Raw genomic sequence first — 15,388 nt, 5'->3', positions numbered from 1 at the left:
CCAGCACAGTGCCTGACGAACCACAAGGGCTCGGTCGAGGCCAGGTGGTGATAGAGCATAAATGTGAGCTTAGCATCCCTGCCCACACCACGAGCTGCACTATCCTGAGAACTTTTTTAATTTTTGTTTTGTTCATTTTTGAGACACAGACACAGAGTGTGAGCGGCGGAGGGGCAGAGAGAGAGGGAGACACAGAATCCGAAGCAGCCTCCAGGCTCTGAGCTGTCAGCACACAGCCTGACGCGGGGCTCGAACCTCTGAACTGGGAGATCGTGACCTGAGGAGCTCGAACCCACGAACTGTGAGATCATGACCTGAGCCAAAGTCGGACGCTTAACTGACTGAGCCACCCAGGCGCCCCTGTACCAGACTTTTTTAGTAGGAAAGCTTTCAAGGTGGATATTCTGTCCTTTAACTTTTTTTTTTTTTATGTTTATTTTTGAGAGAAAGGCAGAGCACAAGAGGGGGGAGGGCAGAGAGGGAGGGAGACACAGAATCCGAAGCAGGCTCCAGGCTCCGAGCTGTCAGCACAGAGCCTGACGCTGGGCTCCAACCCATGAACTGTGAGATTGTGACCTGAGCCGAAGTCAGATGCTCAAGTGACCGAGCCCCCCAGGCGCCCCTGTCCTGAGGACTATTGACCCCTGATTTCCCGCCTTTCTCACATACTCCACGGCTGCGTGTGCTGCACAACGAACTTGTGTGTTACGACCCCAGACGGCACAGGACAGCGGCTCGATGACAGGGAGGTCAGGGCCACCCCCATCCTCACAGCCACAGCCACAGCCACGGCCCAGGGAGCAGGGCGCACACCACGCGTAACCCCTCCACGCCTCCCTCGCTGCGCCTGGGGCGCAGGGACCAGCAGAGGGAACGGGCAAGAACGAGCGCCACCCAGGATCGGCAGGGACAGGCTTACCGTCCCGACGTTAGCACCACGGGAAGCCCACACCGCTCCCGGCGCGGAACCAGGGGACGTGCCATCTGCTCCCCCCTCCCGGCACCATCATCAGACCCAGACACACCGGGCCACGTCCACAGGCGCAGATGCTGCGGGGACGGGGAGCGGGCCATGCAAGGGTCACAGGAAACGTGGTGGCTGGCCTAGGCGGGAGAGCGTTCCTCTCTTGGGCCAGGGTGGGGGTGGAGGGCTAGAGGGTCCCAGGTGTCTGTGGAGCAGACCCGTGCGAGGAACGCCCTGCACGTCCCCATGTCCTCTGCCCCCGCCCATCATCCCGTACCCCTGCGTGCCGACCGTCAGCAAAGGGGGGCACGGGAGTGGCCTGGAATCCGCGCGGTCTCCCCGAGCCCCCCTCCCCTGCGCCTCCCACGGCCCCACACCCACCCTTCACTCTTCACTCCCGGGAGCTGCTTCTTCAGGGTCTCTTTATCCTCCGGGGCGAGGAGGCCGAAGCCCTTCAGCTGGCCGGCACTGAACTCGGGCCGGAAGCCCAGCTCCTCCCTGTTCTTGACAAAGCAGTCTGGGTGGTACCAGCGGTCGATCATGCCCAGCTGGGGCTTCTCTGGGTCCAGCATCTTCTTGGACAAGCGAATCTGGCCCTGCAGGAAAAACCGCACACGGTACCAAGAAGAGGGACGGTGACCCAGGGGCCTCGGGTCCACGCCAGGGGCGCTGTGAGGTCTGAATGTTTTCTGCCACCGAGGACTGTGCGTTACCCCGAGCCTCGGCGGCCCCATGTTATTTTTATTTATTAAAAAAAAATTTTTTTTAATGTTTATTAATTTTTGAGAGAGGAAGGGAGACAAGTGTGAGCAAAGAAGGGGGAGGGAGGGGGAGAGAGGCAGAGAGAGAGAGAGAGAGAGAGAGAGAGAGAGAGAGAGAAAGAATGTGAAGCAGACTCCAGGCTCCAGCTGTCAGCACAGAGCCTGACGCAGGACTCCAACTTTCAAACTGCTAGGTCACGACCCGAGCCGAAGTCAGGCGCTCACCCGACGGAGCCACCCAGGCGCCCCTCAGCAGTCCCGTCTTAAATGGGGCCAGCTCCCGCCGGCCGTCTCCCTGCCCACCCACCCGGGGACTGGAGGACGTGCTGACGCCGAGAACGTCCTCCCGGCCCGGAGCAGACACGAGCAGAGCGGGCCCTGGAGCGCCTCCCAGCAATTCCGCCCACCCCGGACCGTGTCCGTACCCAGGAAGGGCCCGCGGGACGGGCAATAAGCCCACGAGCCGGAATGCCACGTGGCCGCGCGGGCCAGGCTCACGAGCCCACGCCCGTGCGGTCTCCGCGGCACGTCTGACCGCCAGGGCCAAGCCGGCGCCGAAACCCACGCTTTCTCGAAACTTCCTCGAGCCCCACGCCACGCCGACGCCAGAACCCGGGCGGCCCCAGCCCCGGCGCCCACCTTCTCGATCTTCTCCATGCAGCCCTTGCACGTGCTTCTGCTGGACTTGGCGTATTCTGCCGCGAAGTCGGCCAGCGTCTTCTCCGCCTTGCCGCCACCTGCATCCTGGCCTTTGCCTGGAGGATGGAACACAGCCACGCTCCCGTCAGCCTCACGGGGGCCTCGTCCACGGGCCACCTCGGGCTTCAGGCGGGACGACCGGCCCCCCTCACCCACGTCTGCTTCCAGCGGCGGCTGGCGAACAGAGCGGCTTTTCTGGCGAGAGACACAGCCCTTCCCCGGACGGGCTCTCCGGCTGGTGCCGGCTCACCTCCCGGCTCTGGCGCCTCTGGGCCCTCCCTCACGCGGCAAAGCGCTTCCTCCGCGCTTATTAGGAAAGCCACACGGCGTGCTATATTCCACACCCACCTTCTGGTTTCGAGAATTACGTGCTGGAATTAAAGGGAGTCTCTCGACACAGAAGGACACAAGGACATGTAAGAAACACAGTGAAGGCATTTCAGAGTCACGGGGCAAGCTGCCATCGCGCAGTAAGAAGTCTCGGGGATAAACGGCCAGGATGCGGGACCAAGGCAGATTCTTACATAAGAGGAATTCCAAGACTGGATGTTTCTCTCCTAAGACCGAGAACAAGACGGGCTGTCTTCTCCCACCACGTCTAAGCAGCACTGAACCGGAGGCTCTAGCGAGTGCGTTTGCGCCAAAGAAAGAGCCAGAAGGTGTACCGGTAAAGCCACCTCTACCTGTACGTGACGTGATTGCACGTGCACGATATCCTTGGGAATATACAAAAAACCGACTCCTACCATTAAGTGGATTGAGCAAATTTGCAAAAACCGAAGGTCAGTATATAAAACGTTTCTAAACACACACAAACCTATTAGAGAAGAAAAGTAAGCCACGCGTCTGTTTAAGTGGCACTTAAACACATAAAATGCTTAATCACGGATTTACAAGACACCCAAACCCTCTACACTGAAAGCGTTAGGTTGCCGAAATTAACGAGGACTCAAGTAAACGGAAAGATATCTCACGTTTACGGACTGGCTCAATTTATAAATATATCAGTACGTCAATCCAGTTTGATCCAGATTCCAGGTGATGCTAATCAAAATCCTAGCAAGTGTCTTCGGGCAAGAAATCGACACGTTTGCCACAAAATTTGTAAGGAACTACAAAGGACCCAGAGAGGTGAACACAGTATTGAAAAAGGACAAAGCTGCAGGACTCACTTTGTGATTTCACGACGTCCCGTGAAACTAGGAATTGAGGCCACGGATGAAGACACCCAGCCGAGGGGCCCGAGTCCAGACAGACCTACAGTTTTGCAGTCAGCTGGTTTTAACAAAGAAGTCTTTTCACAACTGGTGTGGGCACAAAACAGTATCCACACGGAACACACACAAAACCACCCCTTCCTCACACCCGACACGAACGTTCGGTTCGCACGGATCAAGAAATCAAGTGTGAACGCTAGAGCTATGGAATTTCCAAAGAAACCTAAGGGAGTTATCTTCGCGATCTGTGAACAGGCAAACGTGTCTCAGGAGGCAAAAGCACAAACCAAAAAAGAAGAAAATCAACGACTGCTCTTCATAAAACGTCAGTGATTAAACAAAAAGGCAGGCCCCAGAATGGAAAAAGGTATTCACATGTTATTTCCATCTAATAAAGGACCTGCCTCTAGAATATTCTAATAACTCTTACAACTCAGTAAAAAGACAAAGGCGAGTTAAAACCACAAGGTCTCACTACACACCCGTCAGTGGCTAAGACCCCAGAGAATGACGGGGCCAAGTGTGGGCGAGGCCGTGGACGAGCCAAAATGCTCACATCTCTCGGGCGGGGGGAGGGGGGTACAACTCGGGAGGACAGTCGCCCACACCTACTGAGTGAACCCCCGCTCCACTCCCAGGTCGTCACCCGGAGAAACAGAAGCTTGTGTTACATAGACACCTGGACACAAATGTTTACCGCAGCCGTACCTGCAACAGCTCAAAGCCGGCAACAAAAGAATGCGGAACAGACGGTGCTCCTTCCTGGGAGCACCCCTCGGCAATCCGGGGCACGAACTGACCACACGGCCAACCCGAGGAGGCTCACAGGTGCCATGCTGTGGGGAAGGGGCTTCTGGGAGCACGTTCTCTCCCTCTTCTTCGGACATCCGAAGTCACACAACTTCATCCGTGGGGACTGAGGTCAGAGCAGTGGTTACCCAGGTGGGGAGGGTAAGAGAGAGGGCACAGGGGAACTTTCTGGGGGAACAGAAATGTTCCCGACCTCGATGGGGTGTATGTTACAAGGGGCACGCATTTGTCAAAACTCCCTGAATTGCATGTAAATTATTTTAAAAATTCCAGGTGAGGAGCGCCTGGGTGGCGCAGTCGGTTAAGCGTCCGGCTTCAGCCAGGTCACGATCTCGCGGTCCGTGAGTTCGAGCCCCGCGTCAGGCTCTGGGCTGATGGCTCGGAGCCTGGAGCTGCTTCGGATTCTGGGTCTCCCTCTCTCTCTGCCCCTCCCCCGTTCATGCTCTGTCTCTCTCTGTCCCAAAAATAAACAAACGTTGAAAAAAAAAAAAAAAATTCCAGGTGAATGAGTTAAGAATAAGACCAAAACCAGAGACTGAGCAGACAGGGCTACAGGACATTTCAAACAGGATGAGGCTTCCATGTGGCAAAACACAGAAATATGCTTCAAAGAGAAACGTCCAGGAGCACCCAGCTGGCTCGATCACAGGGTCATGAGTTCGAGCCCCACGTCGGGGTAGAGCGTACTTAAAAAAACAAATCTTTGTATTGGGGCACCTGGGGCGGGGGGCGCAGTCAGTTAAGCATCTGGCTCTTGGTTTTGGCTCAGGTCATGATCCTACGGTTCATGAGTTTGAGCCCCACATTGGGCTTTGGGCTGACAGCCCGGAGCCTGCTTGGGATTCTCTTTGCCCTCTCTGCCCCTCCCCCAGTCGTGACGTGCGCTCTCTCAAAATAAATAAACTAAAAAAGGAAACCTTTGTGTGAAAAAGATCTTGATAAAGAATTAGTACATTCCGTTTCACTTAAAAAAAGACAAAATGCCCTAAAAGATGAGGCAAGGACACAAACACCAAATTAACGAAACTGCTGATAAACACGACGAGGTGTCCCACCCCTACCAGGAGCATAAAGCAATGAAATCCTCGAGGGTGAGGAGGTGGAGGCAGGCACGTAAATGCACGTGTCTAAGCGATGCGGGCGTTCGGGGCCTCAGATCAGGTCACTGCTTCGAGCGGGAATCCCACTTGTCAGAATGAGAGAACCGGACAGGCGCCTCGGCTGTACGAGAACTTGCAGAGGCTCAATCCGCAATGCGGCGCGACGGCTGAAAACCCGTGGCTGGACTTGAACCTGGTTCTTGCACCCTTGGCATGACCTTAGCCCGGTTACCTCACCTCTCAGTGCCTCGTCTATGAAAACTGACTAGGGGCTGCTGTGAGGGTGCCATGACATCAACGCGTCAAGGGTCTTGAACGGTGCACAAACTTTAGCAAACCTTCAATAAACAAATACCGCACACCTTCACAAAATAACGATGGAACCTTAAGACTCTCAACACGGAAAATGAATGCTGAATTATAAAATGGAGGTCATTAGGGACGCCTGGGTGACTCAGTTGGTTAAGCGTCCGACTTCGGCTCAGGTCATGATCTCACGGTTTGTGGGTTCGAGGGCCGTGACTGGCTCTGTGCTGACCGCTCGGAACCTGAAGCCTGCTTTGAAATCTCTGTGGACCCCCCCCCCCGCCCTCCCCCGCTTGCACACGCGCACTCTCTCTCTCAAGAATAAACATTAAAAAAAAATTTTTTTTTTTAATTTTTTTTTCAACGTTTATTTATTTTTGGGACAGAGAGAGACAGAGTATGAACGGGGGAGGGGCAGAGAGAGAGGGAGACACAGAATCGGAAACAGGCTCCAGGCTCTGAGCCATCAGCCCAGAGCCCGACGCGGGGCTCGAACTCACGGACCGCGAGATCGTGACCTGGCTGAAGTCGGACGCTCAACCGACTGCGCCACCCAGGCGCCCAAAAAAAATTTTTTTAAATAAATAAAACGTAGGTCATCACTAATCACTAAGAAAATGCAGATCAAAACCACAGGAGATAACACTTCATGCCTTAGGATGATCAGGAGAAACAAAAACCACACACACAGACACAAAACCCCAGACAACAAAGTACTGGTGAGGGTGTCAGGAAATTGGAAACCCGTGTGCTGCTGGCAAGGCTGTAGAATCACACGGCCCATGTGGAAGACAGTATGGCAGTTACACAAAAATTTAACACAGAATTACTGTGTGACCCCGCAAATCCGCTTCTGGGCACGTACCTGAGAGAACAGAAAGCAGGGTCTGGAACAGGTATTTGTATACCGATGTTTGCCTCAACGTGAGTCATAACCGCCAAAGGGTGAAAACGACCGAAATGTCCATCGGTGGGTGAACAGATTCACAAAACGTGGTCCATCCATAGTACGGATACGGCCTTAAAAAGGCAGGCAGTTCTGACCCCTGCTACAACGTGGACTCTGAGGACACACGCCAAGTGTGTGGTTCCACTCCCACGAGGCACCAGAGTGGCCAAATTCAGACAGAAAGAACCGCGGTTGCCAGAGGCTGGGGGGGGGTGGGGGGGTGGGGGGGCCACGGGCAGGTGCTGCAGATGGGTATGGAGTTTCAGTTTGGGAAGATAAATTAGTTCTGGAGGCCACGGGGGGTGATGACCGAACCACAGAGTGAATATACCGACGTTGCCGAAACGGACCCTTACAGGTCGCTAAGATGTAGATTTTATGCCATGTGTGTTTCACCACACACACAAAACTAAGCATTTAATACGGATGCACTTGGGGTAGAATCCCATTTCTGCAGGGAAGAAATAACGTTAACACACGTGAATCGACATTTGAACAGAAACTTTTCTTTCCTCCTATTTAAAGGTATTTTCCAGACTGTAGGCTTGTCTTTTTGGTTTTTCTTTTCTTAAGTTTATTTTGAGAGAGAATCCCAAGCAGGCTCCGTGCTGTCGGAGCAGAGCCCAGCGTGGGGCTTGATGACTTCACAAGCGAAACACATTTGTAACAAACTTACTGTGCCTTTTCCCATTACCAAATCACATAAACTTGCCGTTACTCTCATTCTGGAGTCTGAGCCGGGTCCCGGGCCTCCCAGCTTCCCGCAGACCAGTGGCAACTGGAGACACACGGGCTGCAGCGCGGGAAGGACAGGAGAGCCCAGCACCGGCGCAGGGGGGAAGAAGGTGGCCAGCGTCCGCCGAGGCCCAGAGTCACAAGACCGGGTTCAACGAGGAAGGGCCGGGTTAGGAAAGCAGAGACAGAAGAGCGCAGTCGGGGGAGACTTGCGACAAGTGATGGGAAACTATTTCAGGTTTAAAGGCGTCTGAAGCAAGTTAGGTTTGTGTTATCAACAAGAGGACTTGAGTTTATGCGGAAGACCCAGAACGGCCCACACGATCCTGGAGGTGAAAAAGTCAGAGGGCAGACAGCATCTGACCTCAGGACTTAGGGTCCAGCTACGGCGATGGAGACGGCGTGGGGCTGGGAGGACAGACCGCTAAACAGAGCAGCACACAGATCAGAAACACACCCGCCATTGACTGATGTCTGACAAAGGGGCAAAGGTGACATACAGGAGAAAAACCAATCTTCAGGGCGCCTGGGTGGCTCAGTTGGTGAGGCGTCTGGCTCTTGATTTCGGCTCAGGTCATCACCTCGCGGCTCATGAGTTCAAGCCCTGCATCTGCGCCGTCGGCGACAGCCTGCTTGGATCTCTCTCTCCCTCTCGCACCCTCCCCTCCCCCACCTCAAAATAAAAAAACACAAAACCAAACAAAAAAAGAATTTTCAACGAGTGGTGCTGGAATAACGGACAGCAGCACACAAAAATCAATGCAGGCACTCTGCACCCTTTACAAAACTTAACCTAAAATGGACCGCAGACTTAAGTGTAAAAGACGTACCCGGAGAACAGACACGAATCAGGGCAGGATTGTTCTGTCCCAGCACAGGACACGGGAGAGAAATCTAGCTGACCTTGGCATGGCGATGGCGTTCCCATGCAACACGACCCCGAAAAGAAAGAATCCGTTAATTAGCCGGACTTCCTAAAACCAGAAACTTCTGCCCTGTGACAACCAAGAGGATGAGAGAAGGCAAGCCGGGACGAGAGATCTGCAGAAGACCCCTGATAGATGACGGCTCTCCTGGATCTACGAAGAACTCTAAAACCCAATGATCACAGGACAAATGACAAAGGGGGAAATATCCAGCGTCCTCATGGGAGCAGAGCTGCAGACGGCAAGGAGCTCAGGATGACATGCTCTGCGTCACGGCGCCAGGGGACTGCAAATTAAAACAGGACACCTCTCCGCACCCATCAGAACGGGCCTGACCCACAGCAGGGACACCCCCGAGGGCTGGGGAGGAGTCACCCCCTCGCTGCCGGTGGCATGCAGAATGGTGCAGCCGCCCCGGGAGGGTTTGCTGGCTTCTTAGAAAAGTAAACAGACTTTCACCGTATGATGCAGGAATCACGCTCCCTGGTTATTTACCCAAACGAGCTGAAGACACGTCCACACAGACAACTGCACGTGGACGTTTACAGTGGTTTTGTGGTTTCCCAAACCTGGAAACAACCAAGATGTCCTTCTGCAGGCGAGCGGACAACCCACGGTCCGTGTAGACAACAGAGTATTTATTATTCAGCGCTAAGAAGAAATGGGCTATCAAGCCATGAAGAGACGTGGCAGAATCTGAAACGCACGTTTTTTTTAGTTTATTTACTTGGAGAAAGCGTGCGCACGCGTGGACACACAAGCCAAAATCAAGCGCTGATGCTTAACGACTGGGCTGCCCAGGTGCCCCTGAAACGTACTTTTCTTTCTCTTTTTGAAACGTTTATTTATTTTTGAGACAGAGGGACAAAGCACGAGCAGGGCCGGGGCAGAGAGGGAGACACAGAATCTGAAGCAGGCTCCGGGCTCCCAGCTGTCAGCACAGAGCCCGAGGTGGGCGTCGAACCCACGAACCACGAGATCACGACCTGAGCCAAAGGCGGGCGTTTAACCACTGAGCCACCCAGGCACCCCTGAAATGCACGTTTCAGAGTGAAAGAGGCCAACCTGAAAAGACTACATGCTGTGTGATTCCAACACTTGACACTTGAACAACGCGGGAGTTGGGGCGCGGACCTCCTCGTGCACTGAAAACCTGGAACTTTTGATTCTCCTCAAAAGGTAACTACCAACAGCCTACTGCTCCTAGCCAACAGTTGATCAACACCTAGTCTTCCACGGATTTGTGCATATTAAATACCGTCCTCACAATAAAGTAAACCACACACGAGAACACGTTATTAAGAAAACCATACAGGGGGTGCCTGGGCAGCTCAGTCGGTTGAGATTCGACTCCTGATTTCGGCTCCTGTCGTGATTTCATAGTGACGGCTCCTGAATTCAAGCCCGGGGCTGACAGGGAGGAGCCTGCTTGGGATTCTCTCTCCCCATCTCTCTCCGCCCCTCCCCGGCTCATGAATTCTCTCTCAAAAATAAATAATTTAAAAAAAAAAAAAAAAAAGGAAAACGTTATGGAAAAGGAAAAACGTTTATGGTACCATACTAAATTTTATCGAGGAAGATCCACGTACAGTGGGCCTGCACGGTTCAAACCCACGTTAAGGGACAACTGTATACCGTCCAGACCCATAAAATGCACATCACCAGTGAGCGAGCTCTTGATGTAGACTATGGACTTTGGGTGATAGCGAGGTGTCAACATAGGGAGAGGCTGTGGCCAACACGCGGGCGCAAGAGGTCAACGGGAACGCTCTGCACCCCTGCATAACTTTGCTGCAAACCTAAACCCGCGCTAAAAAAAAGGCCGATGAGAAACAAAATGGCAACGAGAAAAGAAAAAGCTACCTTTCCCGGGAGGCTGGCTGGGTCAGTCACCAAGCGTGTGACTCTTGACCTCGAGGTTGTGTGTGGGTTCGGGATCCATGACGGATATGCAGATTACTTAAAATCTTAAACACTTAAACACACACACACACCCACCCCAAAAAGAAAAGCTCCATTTCCAGCATCGTGAAAAGTCAAATACCCCGCCACAGGACAATCCCAAGTCACCAAAGTGCCCCTGAAAGAACACACTGGCATCATGTTCTCCACACACGCACGTCTGAAAAGGAGGGGGGGCGGGGGTGGGGTGGGGAGCAGCTAAAGGGCTCAATTCTTTGCTCTCTCAGAAAAGGTCCCGGGGAAGCTCCTGAGTTGGGGCTGGGGGACCAGACCCGCTGCCTTCCTGGTCCGTACGCACCTGTCACCCCTCCAGCCTCTGCGGTCTTCTTGACTTTCTGCTGGTCGTCCCACCTGAGCTCGGAGAACCCATCCACCTCTACGTCAGGGTGCCGGATGGAGTGGCCGACCTTCCAGAAGCAGGAGAAGTGGTACCAGTGTGGGACTTTTCCATCGAACATAGGCGACTAGGAGAGAAGCAGAGAGAGAGGTGAGCCAGCAGCCGACCCCGACCCCGCCGACGCCCAGGCCTCAGCAGCCGAGGTTCCTGTTCTTAAAAAGGAGGACAGCCGTGCCATGTTCTCCACATCACACACAAAGTGGGAAACGCGGCATCTCTGGAGATCCTCCCGAACCGCCTGGAAGACTGCTGCCTTTCGGTGCTGAGGCTGTACTCTCTGGATGAGGGACCCCGCTCTGCGACCTGACCCCACCTCTCCGTGCCTGCCGGGGAAGCCAGCTGCCACCCCACTCAGGCCTGGACTCAAAGGGCCCGTGTGGCCCAGAAAGGGCTCTTCTAGCACCTCTGCAGTTGGAATAATGAGAACAAGTTGCAGATCGTGCGCAAAGAAGGGAAAATGTGTCAGGAAACAGTGTCAGGCTGGCAGCAGGCACAGCGAGGGGAGTGGAATGAACGGACTTCTCTGAGGGAGGATCAGGGGACAGAAGCCCCTGGCCCCCCCCCCCCGCCCCCCCCACCCCCACCCCGGCCTTCAGTATGCGGGAACTGCAGATCCTGTCACGGGGAAGCTGCTTCCCTGCTCGTGGTGGCTTCCCGATGCTTCGGGCTCCGGGCATCCCAGAGCGACGCGACAGCATCAGGCCCCCTACCCCAGAGCCCGAGCTCTCCGGCCTGACGGAGCGGGTGTGGACGGGGGCCAGGCAGAGCGGGACTAATGCTGGCATTTACTGGGTCCCTGGCGCCATGCACAGGCCGTCCTCTGGGTAGAAGCGGCACCCCCGTCTTGCAGATGTCTGGGGGGAGCGGCACACAGGTGGCAAGTGCCTCAGCCCTGCTCGAACCTGACACTAAGGTCCTTCCGCCACGCCATTCACTCGGCAGGAAGAGCTACTAAAAACGCACAAACGGTTCTGACCAAAGTGAGGGAGGCCCCAACCACCTGCTCTTATAGAAGATAAAGCCAAATGTCATGCGGGTGGAAAAAAATAAAAATAAAACAGCATCAAAAATAAATACCACATAGAAATTTTCGGATGAAGCTGTCGGACAGGGGAAATATTCTGGAAAAGCAGAGACAAGTTCTCCCAAGCAGCCCCCCACCCCCTCAACCCGGGGGAGTGGCCTCACAGTGTCACAGATTCAGACAGAAGGTTCTCACCAGGGCACGCCAAGGGCTCTGGAGCAAGCAGCCTTGTGTGCAGCACATCGCTGTCCTCTGGGCCCAGATGCCCCACGGCCCTACTCGGTAGGCCCCCAGAAGGCTTTTCCCCAGCTCCCCGCAGGTCAGGGTGAGTATTCGGTCAATGCCCCTGTCCTGCACCAGGTAGGAACACCTCACGTCCGGAGGGGAGACCGAGGAGGGCAGGGGAGAATTCCTGCTAAGGAAGAGATGGCCTCCAAACCCAACAAAAGGCCCTGGAGAACGGACTTGTGTTCTGGGTCTCAAGGCTCCACCAAAGCAGCCGACACACCCAGCAGCGTCCAGCCACCGTGCTTGCACATCGCAGTGGCTTCCACGTGGCTCCTCGGGCCCCGGTGCCCCTTGTCTATCCTCCTCTGCAATGCTGGGTCACATTCACGCAAAGGAGGCCGGTGGCCCACTGCCTTCGCCCCACACCGAACACGCGTGGCGTTTTCTCCCCAGCTCTGGTGGGGCCCCACACCTGCCCCCTAACCTTGGTCTGGGGGCCGTGTCCCAACCACCGACGCAGCGTGGGGTGACCGAGAGGTGCAGCCCAAGGGTGTGCTCACAGCACTAGCTTGAGGAGAGAGGGGGTTTGTGGGGGCTCCCATCCTTCCTTGAGAGGAAGGACCCCTAATCAAAGCAAGGCTTCACCCTAGAACTTGGGACTGATGAGGACACGGCAGGAAGGGAACCAGAACAAGGTCACCAGACGGTGCTTCCACTTGGCAGCCCTGAGAGGCAGCATCTGTGTACCCAGAAAACACTGAGCACCTCCCGAGTACCAAGGTCCTCACTGGGCCCCTCTGCTTCCATCTGCACATTGCAGGCCAGAGTGCTGCCTGCCACCCCACACACAGCACAGAACAACACAGGGTGTGTGACCCGCGGTTTGCTCCAGCCCAACACAGGACGAGGAGCCCGGCACAGCCCTTTCCCTGCCCAAAGCACCCCCCCCTCCCCGATGGCTGAGAGGCCCAGTGGATCCCCGGGAGCTTGTCTCAGGGCCCACCACCTAAGGTATCGGGTATCTGACAACAATCCTCCCACACAAATGGAAAAGAAAAGTATTGAAATCCAAGTGGCAGAAGAATGACTTCTTTCTTTCTGACCTCCACCAGCTCGGCCTACAAGACCAGACTTTCCATTCTGAATTAAAACTCCACCCCCAGTTACAGTCCCAGAAAACCACTTACATTTAATAATTATTTCTTTCGCCATCAAGGGCCCAGAATGCTACATTTTATTTGGTCCAGGAATCAGTTCCTCCGTAGGGCCATCCCCCACTCCCCCAGATGCAGGAACCCTCCTTTGTACCCAACAGCGTTGCTCAAGCTTTACACTGGCTGTCCTAAGGTCTTAGGTCTGTCCTTCCCTATGGGACAGGGTCCTCTCTGGCTGAGTATAGAGAAGCCTACGAATGTCCTTTTCTCGGAATGAAATTTAAACACGCACAATGGACCACACGGGCTCACAAGAGAAACCGATTAGGCTGAAGTAATCATCAAAACACAGAAATTCAGTGAGATACAGTGAGCTTTAAAGCATTAAATAACAAGATTTAGCACCTACTCTCCCAACTGCAGTAACTTTGAATACTGATGAGCATAACGGGTTATTTTGAGAAATCCCCAACAAACGTAAAGTGACATAAAAATATCTATATTAGTATTACTGCTGGTGACAAAAACCCACAGGTACAGATTTTACTTTTACTTTGCTGCTTATATACACAATTAGGAGATAAGGAATCTTATCTAGCGTTAGTAACCGCTAGAGATGTAAATTTCTTCCAGAGATGTAAATTTCTTCTTCAAACCCCCAGATCTCCCAAGAGCCCCTTTGCGGTGAGGGAGCTTCTTCTTTAGATTGTTTGTAAAATGTTAATTCCCATGTAGTTAACACCGTTATGGGAGGAAGCTTAAGATCAGAGAGCCTCCGTGGGAGATAATGCTTTCCAAACGGCAGGCCTCGTCTGCTTTTCCAGGCTCAACTTCCTGCCCCTTCTGTGCGTAAGAAATGCTGACCAAGCTCCCAAGCTCCCACCCAGGGACTCCATGCTAGTGCACAGCCCTCTGGGGTGGTACGCGCCCCAGTAGGGCAGGGTTTGTTTACCAGTCATCTTTCGCTTAACCAAACTGGTGACTGCCAAGGAAGGGGGTGGGGTGGTGGTCTCTCCCTTTGCCCCTAGGACCTAACCCGGTGATGCTCCGTGTTCACTGAATGCTTATGCATGGGGCGGCAGGCCCTGAGGGTACGATGACAACACAGCCTCTATATGGACGTACCCACCCTTCTCCAACTGGTTAAGTACTGAAAACCCAACGAAGACTATCTGGTTGATCCTAAAACACGCTGCTGCCTCACCGCAGGGAAGGAAAATCAAGTTACCTGGACCGTGAGCACTGAATACAGCTACCAGAAGGTTCATGTTGGAGGGGAGGAGGGCAGGGACAACCAGCATATTGGGGGCCGGGGGATTGGGGAGCTCCCCCCCCCAACCACGCCGTGGCAGGGGCTTTAGGTCAGACACCCCGGGGGCATCCCCCACGTGCCCAGAAGCCTCGAGGGGCGAGGGGCACCCCTGCAGCCACTCTTACTCAAAAGAGACAGCTGGAAAGGCCTCAGGAAGAGAGCGCGCCTGTGAACGTGGAAAGTTTGGGGGAAATACGATTTCAAACCACGAATGAGGCCAAAAGTGAATGCAGTTTCCGGAAAGGACACGGACTCGCATAGTTTTGCACAATTAAGAAAAAACCGAGAGTGAGCGAGTGTTGAAACGACACCGAAAACCAGATTAAACGAATCCTTACACGCCAGTCGCCATCACCAACGGAGGACAAAAACCTTCCAGCACGAGGTGGGTCAGAACCGGACCGGCTCCGAAAGCCCACGCGTGCATTCCCCCGGCGGATGGCAGGGAGACGAAGAACCCCCCCCCCCGCCCCCCCGCCCCCGAAGCAGAGCTACCACGGACCCCAGCTCTGCAGAGCGGAGGGCACCGCCTGCCCCGCCCCGGGGCAGGCTTTCGCGGGCGGGCGGGCCCCTGCGGGCAGCCCCTCCCCCTGGGGTCCCCCTCCCCCTCCGGGCCCCCCCCAACGGCGCGCACAAAGCGCCGCGCGCACCTGCACCATGATGGCCATGCGCAGCGAGTCCTTGGGGATGCTCTCGCTGCATTTCTTGCAGGACGCGCGCCCGCTCTTGGCGTACTCGACCCGGTAGAGCTTGTCCGAGGACGCCGCCATCGTCCCCGCGCACCGCCGCCGCCGCTCCGGGAGCCCCGCGCCGCGACCTACACCCGCCGCCGCTCGCTCCCCGC

General features: G+C 54.9%; 1 protein-coding gene across 2 annotated transcripts in view; it reads right to left on the bottom strand.

Moving 5' to 3' along the window:
- Window positions 1–15,371, bottom strand: part of PARP1 (poly(ADP-ribose) polymerase 1) — a 38,325-nt gene extending 22,954 nt beyond the window's left edge. For both annotated transcript variants that reach the window (XM_040451899.1, XM_040451900.1), the window contains exons 1-4: window positions 15,195–15,371; window positions 10,728–10,893; window positions 2,365–2,480; window positions 1,346–1,560 (exon numbers count right to left, since the gene is read on the bottom strand). In XM_040451899.1, the coding sequence (XP_040307833.1) occupies window positions 1,346–1,560; window positions 2,365–2,480; window positions 10,728–10,893; window positions 15,195–15,314 (617 nt within the window). In that variant the 5' untranslated portion in view covers window positions 15,315–15,371. The remainder of the gene's footprint in view (window positions 1–1,345; window positions 1,561–2,364; window positions 2,481–10,727; window positions 10,894–15,194) is intronic.
- Between the last annotated feature and the right edge of the window lie 17 nt (window positions 15,372–15,388).

This window comes from Herpailurus yagouaroundi, unplaced genomic scaffold, assembly GCF_014898765.1.
Source record: "Herpailurus yagouaroundi ecotype Mexico unplaced genomic scaffold, PumYag 205, whole genome shotgun sequence".
NCBI classification, from domain to species: domain Eukaryota; kingdom Metazoa; phylum Chordata; class Mammalia; order Carnivora; family Felidae; genus Herpailurus; species Herpailurus yagouaroundi.
The sequence above is the reverse complement of the archived record's forward strand: the minus strand, read 5'-3'. Positions and strand labels throughout refer to the sequence as shown.